The sequence below is a fragment of the Canis lupus genome, chromosome 17 (assembly GCF_048164855.1).
Source record: "Canis lupus baileyi chromosome 17, mCanLup2.hap1, whole genome shotgun sequence".
NCBI lineage: Eukaryota > Metazoa > Chordata > Mammalia > Carnivora > Canidae > Canis > Canis lupus.
In genome coordinates this window covers 23,530,542-23,542,617 of record NC_132854.1, presented here as the reverse complement: position 1 = coordinate 23,542,617, position 12,076 = coordinate 23,530,542, and the positions used below count along the sequence as shown (strand labels likewise).

The window sequence follows — 12,076 nt, the reverse complement described above, 5'->3', positions numbered from 1 at the left end:
AACAAAACAGGATTATAATTCTGATGTTGTTAATCTTACTAGTTATATAATGCAAGAAAAATCTTTTAACTTCTTTATTTATAAAAATTTTAAAAATTAGAATAGATAAACTCTAGTTTATAATGTGCTAATAACTGATAATTGTGTTTGCTGTATCATAATACAATGTGTTCCTCAAATATGTATTTTCTAAGGCAAAGTACTTCAGAATGCTAAGAATAGGCCCAAAGTGTATCTATGAAAATCTATGTATCTATGAACTTATATACATACAAAGTGTATCTATGAAAATTGATGAGTCATAGGTACCATTTAAACTGATCTTATTCTTCTAGAATCATGACTTCTCTGAACTCTATTATTAACTTTCTTATTCTACCATGTATTGCTATATTAACTTATGACAGATATGAATCATAAAATAGAGTAACAGGGGATTGCTCATACCACCAATTAATGAAATGAAAATGTATTTAATAACCATTCATTAATGGTGATTTCAAACTGGTAACACTGAATTTCTGAGTCCATTAATTTGGGCAAAAAAAATGGTTTATTTTGTCTGGTGCATCTGTTCAATTCCAACTAAAACACCAACTATGATGACATGACAATTAAAGGACCAGAGATTTTATACTAAATGAGTAAGTCAAAATATATTACTTATTTGCAGATAACCAATTTTCTAACTGTTGGAAACTAAGACAAGTAGGAGGCAATATTTTTTTTTTTTTTATGGAAGGTCAGGTCTTCTGCTTTCTATGTTTAAAATTATGGGACAGGGACACCTCGGTGGCTCAGCAGTTGAGCATCAGGGCCTGATCCTGGAGACCTGGGATCGAGTCCCGCATCGGGCTCCCTGCATGGAGCCTGCTTCTCCCTCTGCCCGTGTCTCTGCCTCTGTGTGTATGTGTGTGTCTCTTATGAATAAATAAATAAACTCTTTAAAAATATAAAAAATAAAATAATGGGACAAAAGTACTTTATTTAAAAAGTGTATAATTTTAAATTATTTTATTGGAAATACATGAATGTGTTTTGTGTGTGGGCGATTTGTTATTTTGAGTTGTTTCTATTCTTCATTCACTAATCTGCTGAAAGACGTTTACTAACAGAAGAGTACTTGTCTATTTTATTATGCTTTCAAAGCAGCTAGAAGAGAATTCTACATCTGGCCATCTCTTCTACGTTATATATACATAAGAATAAATGTGTATATAATCAACCATAAATTCATCTTTAAAATCTGATTGTGTTCTGTAAAACAGATACTGGCACTTATTTCCATATAATACAGAAATTTGTTAAACAACATAGTTTTAATAATAGAACTCTTATTATAATTCAAGAATATACCAGTGTATACAACTTTTAATCTGAGACATTGTCATGGTAATAAACCTCAGGGAATATTTGGGAAAATATATGTTTCAGGATGTATGGAATTGAAAATGCAGAAAGGAATATTATATTTTAATCACTTATCCATCCCTTATCAATGAGGTCATTCTGGCATGTGTGCCCAGATACATAGGATCATTCCTCCTGAGACAGACTTGTAATTGTCTCCTTCCCTATCAAGAACAAGCTTTTATAATACCACATCTTCTCAAGAAGAAAACTGCAGCCATTCATGACTGTATCATAAAAATGTTCAGGGAAAAGAATAGAGAGGAATCCTTAAATTCATCATAAAAACATTTCTAAATTACTGGAAGATCTAAACTTCTCTTCCCAAATAGCACTTTATGCACATGGATAATTTTCTTTTCATATAGAGTATAGTCTCCAATGATAATTATGTAGAAAGTTTTATATATGGGGAATTTGGTGAGCTTTCTTTAGATATTTATTTGTTTGTGTCTGTTTATATTTTAAATTTTTTTTAATTTTGTTTATGATAGTCATACAGAGAGAGAGAGAGAGAGAGAAAGAGAGGCAGAGACATAGGCAGAGGGAGAAGCAGGCTCCATGCACCCGGAGCCTGACGTGGGATTCGATCCTGGGTCTCCAGGATCGCGCCCTGGGCCAAAGGCAGGTGCCAAACTGCTGCTCCATCCAGGGATCCCTCTGTTTATATTTTAAAAAGTGCTTATTGTCAAACAGTTCTACAGGTTACTAGCATACATTTTCTTTTAAAATACTTTGGTTATATATAAGTTATCATGGAAAAATAAAAATACAAAATCACTTAAAAAAGGGAAAATTCAAAATAAATTACATGTATACAAAGACTCTCTCTCATTTTATTACTTATATTTTTAAAAGTTGCATTCTAATGACAAGGGGATACTCATATATCACATTTTCCAATTTCAGATCAAAGCCTAAGCCCTTTAAATTAATTGGGTGAAAGCATCAAGGCAGCTTAAAGGCTGTTTAGTTGGTACTTCAATTTACTTACTATTTGAGCAGCAAGAATAAGTTTTCTTCTTTCATGATATGAGAGGTTGATTCAAGAAGGAAAACCAGCATCATTCATACAATCCTTTCTTATATGTATTGTAAAATGTCCATCATAGTATGGAGATCAATGGAAGATTATCTGAAGAACACTTTGATATATTTACAGTAAGCCTTTTCATGATAATTTAATGACAATTGATTTGTCAAATACAGATTAATACAATCTATGTTTAACTGATGACAGAACTAAAAACTCTTGATCTGGGGGTGCCTGAGTGGCACAGTCCGTTGAGCATCTGGCTTTTGGTTTTGGCTCAGGTCATGATCTGAGGGGCATGATCTCAGAGTCATGAGATCAAGCCCTACATTGGGCTCCAGGCTCACCTTGGAGTCTGCAGATTCTCTCTTTTTCTCCCTCTTACCCTCCCACTCGTGCTGTTTCTCTCTAAAACAAATAAATAAATAAATAAATCTTTAAAAAAATGAATAAATAACAAAGACTGACCTGGTATGATTATACATAGTATCACTATACTACAAAAATTCAAGACTCAGACATGAATCAGAACTTGCCCTGATATGCAATGAGCAAAATACAACTTCTATATAAATCAAGAAAAATTAGAATAACTGTAAGTTTGTTTACTTGTTAGAGTGCCTCGTGAGGTACATCAGAATAAGGTTGGGGGTACTGAATTCAGACTTGGGACTTTGAATCTAATAATTAGTGGAAGAAAGAAACCATATTGTCCACTTAAGTAAATAATCAAAGACTATAATAAAATTTATTGTTAGTGGGAGTGAGAAGAAATAGAAAATGAAGGTAAAATCATCAAAGTTCTGAGTGATTATCACAGGTCACAAGACCTATTAAGAATTAAAGACCATCAACAGCTTTTTTTTTTTTTTTTTTTTTTTTTTTTTTTATCAACAGCTTTTTCAACTCTCAACTCCTTCCAATAGGGAAGCAAATTGCTCCGGAAGGTCCCATCATGAATGAAATATTTCAGCCTTTAAAATTTGCTACACTTTAGAAAACCATAATGATGTCTACATCATTATAAGTTATATCCAGATTCCCATAGGGTTTTTAGTTTTGCAGTTATATTTAATTTGGAGAATATATTTACATGACTTCATAAACAACTCTCTTCCATCTTGATATAAATTGGAGAGTGAATACTATTACTTTAGACAATTAATAATGAATAAGGATTTTTTTTAATCCCCCACCCAAAAGAGAAGAACGTTCCTGAGGATATGTCTCTAACAATAAATAAAGATTTAAAAAAAAATTCCTCCACCCAAAGGAGAAGAGTGTTCCTGAGGACATGTCTCTGTCTGCATTCATGGATCTATTCCAAGGGTCCTCCAGGCATGGGGATTTCTTAAGTCCTTCTAATACCTCTATACACTTGATTGGATTCAGAAAATATAGGCAGACACCCTAGTGAACAGAAGTGCAATAACATGAAATTTGGTCTTCTTTTATTCTTCTCTTTAGAATGTAACTTTTAAAAACATGCTTTGTAGTATTTATTACTTATTATCGTGCTAATTTTTAGTGGATGAAATATATATAGCAACCCATGTGCACACAGATTTCCCCTTAGTAAGTGTAACTTTAAAAGGAATTCTCATCTTTGTTCTTTCCAATCTTGGGCATTAATGGAGAAATTAAGGTTCTCAACCTTTTAATACATAATTATTGATTATTTTCTATTAATATATAAAATTATTTAAAAGAAAACTTAGTGATATGACTTCATAATAGACACATAATTCATCCTCATATCAAGCAACACAGACCCCTTACTGTTTTTAAACAGAAAGCCTTCTTATTCAAAATCCAGAACGTCATGTATGATTTGCTAGTATTGCACAGTTGCGTGGAAACCAAAACATTTAGTAGAACATTCAGGACTCACTAAAATAGTAGTAAGCAAATTAAAGAAAGTCCTGTCTAACTTGAAACTATGTTCCTTCCTAACTCTGTCCAAGTATCTTCATGGTGTTCAGAAAACAGAACAAGATCACCTTGATTAATTCCATTTTGCCTTGTGAAAATCTGCCGTATCATTGATTGTATAATTAGAAAGAAGAAAAATAAATCACTTTCATTTGTATTGCGTGGGAAAATGATTTGGGGGAAAGGGAGGACTACTTGCCAGACTTAAGTCTGGCTCCCTGTCAATCATACCCAGACACTCAGTGGCCTTTTTACAGATGGTTAACAAGATGCTTCTGTATGGATAGCAAACAGAGGGCAGCCTGGGTGGCTCAGCAGTTTAGTGCCACCTTTGGCCTGGGCATGATCCTGGAGACCTGGGATCGAGTCCCACGTCGGGCTCCCTGCATGGAGCCTGCTTCTCCCTCTGCCTGTGTCTCTGCCCCTCTCTGTGTCTCTCATGAATAAATAAATATATCTTAAAAAAAAAAAAAAAACAGAAATCTCCTCAGGCATGTACATGAGTGCATGCGTGTGTATGTTAATTCTGACTTGATTGAATTAGAGATCAGACTAATTGAAGAAAGTTCATTTAAAAAGAGAGTTTTCACTTTATTTTTATTGTAGTGAGCAGTATTTTTAATTTTCTTGAAAGGCACCCAAGAATAATTACCTTTGTGAACCAAAAATATACAAAACTGTACAGAATAAATAGTTCATAGAAATCTAGCTATACTTTCTTGTAAAATAAAGCTACATTGTCCCACTCTTGAGACAACTTAACCACTTACCCTTAGACGTGACTTTTGCTACTAATTTATGGCAACTATCAGTTTACATCAATACAAATTTTTAAAAACACAATTTTTCCTATTTGTTTTATACCTGTGAATTATTACTTGCCACAAGAAACATATTTCTATCATGGTCATTCAAATTTATAAAGGATTAATGCTATGAAAGAAACCAAACTTAATTTATGCACTAATCATATTTACAGTTGAGTATCAGTAGCATTTTTAAAACATCCCAAGAATAAGAATCAAACTTTGAGCACAAATGACATACCTTAATTCACAGCAGCATTGACAATAAGATTGTCCACACAAAATATGCAGAAAAACCAAAAAAGTTTGCTTATTCATCCACCTGAACTATTAATCATCCTTATTTTTAAATTCAGAAAGCATAGCAGTGACATTTTTCTAACCCTCAAATGTTCAAAGTTTTGGGCCACTCATGGCCTACATAGTTCAACCTCCTATTTTTTCTTTACTATTACTAGTCATAATTTTGAAGTTCCAGTTCCTTTTGCCTTTATCACAAGAAAATTAGGTGTATCTGACAATGTACATTTTTGTGGTATATACTGATTATATAAACAATATACTCCTTATATATTATAACTACATATACAGGTATAACTTTTAAGTGACAAAGCCCAATTCTATTTCATCCACTGGTAAAGTAATTCAAGGAAATAACGGTTGCTTAAATATTCAACCCTTTTAGATGTGCAAGAGGACTTTTCTGAAACACTTTTAAGTATACCAAGAAATATCACTGTAATCCTTGGATGATTTACATGCAAGGATTTATTTTACTGGGGGCAGGCAAAATTGCCTGAAGACAATGCAATGGCTTCTCCCAATGATCCCTGAGTTTCTTTTTCTTCTTTTTTTCCCAATAGTATTACTGCTGTGCTTTAGTTCTGATTGATGACACACTCATGTAAGGCACTTATTTACAAGATTGGACTTAAGACAGAATCACAGCATTTCTGCAAAAGCCCTCAATCTCTCCATCTATGTTTGCTGCTCCAGGACTTCTAAGTAGTCAGGTTCAGCATGTAGGTTAGCTTTAAGCTCAAAATACTCATTTTTAGTCTGTTCCACTAATACCTTCCTTGGCCTTGAGTACATTAGTGTCTCCATTAATTTTAACTCTTCATGGGCTCCAGGATAATGTACCTCCATATCAGGCTGCAGTTGAGCAATGTTCTTCCTTAGGTATTCTGTAATTCCTAGTTGCTGAAGTTCTCTTTCTTTCTCCAAAATGTTCCTATATAATGAACTAGCATCCTGAAAGGATAAAAATTCAGTTGATTGGTCTGTGGTTTTGTATTTCATATTTGACCCCGTGAGTGGTGAATGATTTTCCCGTTCTAAAAGACTTCTTTGGAGATGTTTTGTCTCACTTCCATCTTTCTCATTCCTTTCTTCTTCCTCTTCCAAATGCTTTGGGCCAAAGGATGGACTTCTATAGACATGAACCATGGGACTCACCATATGCTGCTCATACAGTGATGCTGTCGGTCTTTCAGTAGTGTGGTGAGTTGTTTTATGGCCATACATACTGTATTGAAGATGGACTGGACTGTTGTCTCTCATCTGCTCATCTGTTTGTTTCTTTTTGTATCGTCTCCTGCGGTGGAGAACAAGAACCACTATCCCTGCGGCACAGAACACAATGGTTATGAATACAATCAGCAGTCCTAGTATTAGCACAGATAGTGGTACAGCATCAGTAAGTGATCTTAAAATAGTATCAGCTGTAGTTGTGGTTGTAGGAGCGCTGACAATTATGTAACTAGCTTGAGTTGGCAGGGATGGATTATTGACTAAACCTGGGCAAAGAAGTTCACTAGTTAGTGCTTTTAATTCCTTTTTGTCTAGGTGCTCTGGAGAAGTGCAGAGGATGTCATCTGTTACTGTATTCTTACTCAATTTTTGTAGCCATTGTTGCAATCCAACCAAGTCACAGGAGCAATCCCAGGGATTGTCCTCAAGGTCGATCTGAGTCAATAAATCAAGGTCATCCAAGATATTACTGACAGGGAGATGGGTAAACTGGTTCGTTTTAAGGTTTATCCTTGTTAGAGAAACCCCTGAAAAGATATGTGGTGGTAAAACTTGTAGGAGGTTGTTATTTAAATAGAGGACTTTAAGTTTAGGCATTGGGTTAAAGGTTCCTGGTAATATTTCCTTAACTGCATTGTATTCAAGATATAAGTACTCAAGATTGTGGAGACCAAGAAACATGCCTCTGCTTAACTTGGTCAGATGGTTACCGTTCAGATAGAGCTTTTGCAATCTTGTTAGATTTATAAATGATCCTTCCTCAAGAACCTCAATACGATTGTTTCCCAGGTGAAGCATTTCCAAAGTGAAGTATTCCACTAGATCAGACTTCATTAATGTATGAATAATATTCCCTGCTAGAACAAGCTTTCTAGGATTTTGTGGAGGAGGTTTCAGATCTGATAAGCTTTCAATATTGCGCTCTTGACAGTGTACCAGAAGTCCTGATGGGGATAGTACTTTGCAATTACAAGGAATAGGACAGTAGGGTCCTGGAAGTTGAGTGAATGGCTTTGTAATATAGGGTATCAAGACTGGTGCTTTGGTGGCTGGTCTCAAAAGGGATGTGGACTTGGTTGACATGCGACTATCACTGATTGAAGACGTTGCTGCCAGATGTAATGATCCTGATGGATCCTCGTGTTCTTCATACACTGGTGGAGTGGGGCAAATTGATTCCTTTTTCAGTCTGCTTAGTATACTTCCTTTGAAAAACGGAGGGCTGTTGCATACGATATCACCAATTACGGACTGTGGAGGCATGTTTTCCAACCAAATTTTTAGCTCTAATAAGTCACAATTACAGGTCCACTTATTGTCCTCCAACTGGAGATCCAATATCCGGCCAATGTGTTCTAAGAAACCAACGTAAGGCAATGTTTGCAACTGATTTCCACGAAGATCTAGATGGGTTAAAGGAACAAATCGAAATATGTTTGGAGGAAGACTCTCAATAGCATTGTCATTTAAAATTAACACTTTAAGTCTGTTGAGCTTGCTAAAGGCACTTGGTTCAATCACTGTAATGAAGTTGTTGTCTGCTTGTAGGAATTCTAGGTTTTCCAGTCCATGGAAGGTATCCTCTTTAAGAATTTCTAAAGAATTGTGATTGATGTGAAGTTGCTTAAGAAGGCCAAGGCCATTAAATGCACCAGTCTCAATATCTGCAATGTTGTTAAATCCAAGGTGTAATGAGATGGCATTAGTAAGCCCAGAAAAGTCATTTGTGTGAAGCATTGTCAAACCATTATTTAATAAACTTAGGTGGAAAGGTCGTGATGGCGGCACACTTATTTGGGATAACTTCTTGATACCTTTCTCTTCACAGTTTATTAGCATTGTGCCATCTTTTTCCTCACAATTGCAAAGAGAATCACAAGAACCTCTGGCTGAGGACATTGGAGATTGGGACTGTGAAGATATACAGGCAAAAAGAGATGAATATAAGAGATGAATCCACAGCTTCATGTTGTCATGTGATGAAATTTGATTCTGTAAAACAAAAATGCAACAGCAATGCACTTTAGTGGGCAGAAGCAGGAAAGAGATAAACCTGGTGATTATAAAATAAGAGGGTTTCCTCTAAAAAGAAAAAAAATATTAATCACTTTGAAAATATGAATACCATGCTGCATCTATATTTTCTTTTATCATTTTCTAGTACTATGGCAAGCATGTTTTGGTTTATCTTTAACTTGCACTGTGATAAAATTTAGTTAAAGGAGAATTTAAAATATTGTATTATCAGTGGTGTTCACATTTGCCAAATAAACTGCATTTTAATAATTGGACCATAGATACCTTGATTTGATGGAAAGGTGTATATTTGCAAAGACCTTGATTTTTTTTTTTAACCAAAAAGTTGGTAAATCTAGGGCTAGAGGATTACAGTATAAGACAAATACATGGTTTTAGCCAGAAGCCAAGAAAACAGAAGGGGATACAAAAATGTTAGAAAAAGTTATAAAAAACTACATGCATGTATATATCTATGCATGTGTGCCTACATAATGCATTTCTTTTATTTATTTATATTTTTGAACTGGATGTCACAATATGACATCTAATAAATGTGTCGGTGTTTTAACCTGCTTTGAGTTTGGCTCAAGATACTTATCAATTTTATTATCTAATTAAAAACCTTGGGAAAATAAGTCTCTGACCATGTAAGAAAGCAGATTACTAAGGAGGTCAGTTTTAACTATGCTGTCCAGGGAAGTATGTATAAGCTTGATAGTATTAGATATATATGGTTAAAAGTACCTGTTAAAATTTCACTTGTCATACTCTATGCTGAATTTCTAAAGGTAGGATATTTCCTGATGCTTTTAAATTCTGTTATGAATAACATCAGTATCATAAACCTAAAGAAGAAAAACTGAGCTTTAAAACACATTTCTGGCTATTATGAAAGAATAAACAATGCCTCCTATAAAATTCTAGCAAATGACTTTCTAACAAGGACTTGAAACAGGCTTTAGGGCACTAAATGTCATCACATAATTAAGCAGTAGATCTCCCTTATTATTATAAGTCTTAAAGTCACAAACAATGAACTTAAAAACAAACTGTACTACACTAAAACATTTGAAGGTACCTCTAATTTGGTAAATAAAAAATGACAGTTCAGATTAACCATATCAAATATTCCAAATCCCTAAAAATTTAAAACATGTATCTGAAAGAGCATTTTTTTTTCTAATTCTGAGGTGACGGCAGTGACTAGATAAATACACATAACTTCATTATATTTAATTGCATTTCTTTCCTTTAGTGTATCTTAATTTTGCATAAATTGAATTTAAGGGTAAATAAACACCATATCTCAAAACTCCTCAACTTTACCAAATGGTATCTGCTTTTATTTATTTTTTTAATGGATTGTGAAAATAATTTTGAATCTACTTAAAATTCACATTCAGATAGAATATCCCTAAACCCAATCATTAATCATGAAAAATAAATCATCCCATGAAAATACATTGTTGCATTGAAAACATGTATAGCATAAAGTTTCTGATTGGCAAAAGACAACGGAAGAAATAGAACAGTGTAGCCTTTCTATACAGAAGAAAGTTAGCAGTCTAAATGTTTCCATAGGGAAATTGATTTCGAAAAGCTGAGTCTATGCTTAGAATCCAACAGTTTATAGTTGAACTCCTCAACTTGTGGATTAGCTTCCACAAACACTAAAGTACTTCCTCATAGATTACCAAGAAAGAATATTATTCACTTCACCAGACACAGCATCTTCAGAAAATAGTAAATAACTTCCAGATGACAGTCTCTAGTTATTTTTTTAATCTTCTATTCATTTCCTGTTCCTCAAAATGTTCTAGGGAACAGTTTCTAGTCTTTTCAGAAGAAAAGACTAGAAATTAGACTAGAATTTGAAGACCGGTCCTGTATTGATAACACCTGATCCAATATTAAAGAGGTCAAAAATCTCCATTTACATGTATTCAGAAAACATATTTTCAAGTCAGGAAATAATAAAAGTGGCATACAAAATACCAAGAATCTTAATATACTGCCTATATTTTAAATTCGATAATGGTGTTTGGAAGTCATCTTCCCTTCAGAAAGCACACATTATTTAGTTTCCAATAACAAACTGCATGCTATGCAAGAAATAGTGGCATCTTATTTATTCTTCTGTACAGCCAGCTGTTGGACTGTCTCCTGCTCAGAGAAAACAGGCATCTGCTACAGCATTAGTTGTGCCAATGAGTAAGAATGAAACTGGATAGCTTTTAATGCAAAGTTATTTTTTTTAAAAGGACAAACATACAAATTCAATCACTTTAAGATAATGCAAAGATAGATATTAGAAAAGCCTGGAAACATTCATCTTACCTGTAAAGCAGAGACTCTTCCTGACGTTATCTGTAATGCACAGCTGGAAGAGATGTTCAAAGTAAATTCAGATTCTTTATTAAAAAAGAAAACACCAACCACTACGTACTTTCTTCTCAAATGTCACTTTTTGGCAGGTCCCATTGCTTCATAAAGTTGAAAAGCTCTGCTCAAAGACTAAATGCTGAGCATTTCATTGAAAATATTTCAGGCAGAGTGCATACTAGATCATCCTGAAGCAGTTGCCTTTTCTCCGCAATTAAAATTCACGGCATACTTCACAGCTATGCTGACTTTTTTGCATATAGTTAACCATTTGCAAGCTGCTGAAAGCAGTAAATAAACAAGATGTTTCACAGAGCTGCATTGATCACTCTTGCTTTCTTGGTTGTAGATCCAAGCTGCAGCAGTGTTTTCTTTCCTCCCTTTCTAGTCTTTCTTGTTAGCTCAGTTTGTTATTAGTCAGATTGCCAAGGGCTGGGAGGTAGGCGTAAATAAAGAGACTTCTTGGCTTTTGACTCAGCCTTTAAGCCCTTCCCTAGCAGAGAGCTTTACTCAGCCAGTGTCATTTAACACAAGAGACAGCTCCACCTTGGGACCGTTCAACTCCTCCTCTTTCTGCAAAAGGCCTTTCCACTCCCTTTTAATACCAAAGAGAGTGCAAGTAAATTTTGATGTCAATAATTATGCACTGTTCTAAATGTTGTATAATATTTTGTATTGGATAGCAAACTAAATAACACAATATGTTATATTCTCAGCTAGCACAGTACTGTACTGTAGGCACAAGTGTGCTGAAAAACTGCAAGCATGCTGCCTATAGAGTAGTTGCTTCAGGTTTAGTTGTTTTTTTTTTTTTTTCTGTTTTTACTGGTATTTGTAGTTGAAATGGTGCACTAATTTTTAAAATGTTAACATGAACTACTTTCCTGCAATGTTTGCATTTTCATATTCACCATTTATATTTTTTGAAAAGCCTCATGCCAGAGACTCTAAGTCATATACT

General features: G+C 34.3%; 1 protein-coding gene across 1 annotated transcript; it reads right to left on the bottom strand.

Annotated features, from left to right (window-relative positions):
- Positions 1-4,941: 4,941 nt before the first annotated feature.
- On the bottom strand, positions 4,942-11,667 carry SLITRK6 (SLIT and NTRK like family member 6). The gene is made up of 2 exons (XM_072782637.1): positions 11,071-11,667; positions 4,942-8,706 (listed from the first exon to the last, which is right to left on the bottom strand). Exon 2 carries the CDS (start codon positions 8,680-8,682, stop codon positions 6,160-6,162), a length of 2,523 nt encoding a protein of 840 aa, XP_072638738.1. The 5' UTR covers positions 8,683-8,706; positions 11,071-11,667; the 3' UTR covers positions 4,942-6,159.
- Between the last annotated feature and the right edge of the window lie 409 nt (positions 11,668-12,076).

Excerpts from the sequence above, each read along its gene's own strand:
- SLITRK6 (XM_072782637.1), bottom strand. The coding sequence starts at position 8,682 with ATGAAGCTGTGGATTCATCTCTTATATTCATCTCTTTTTGCCTGTATA.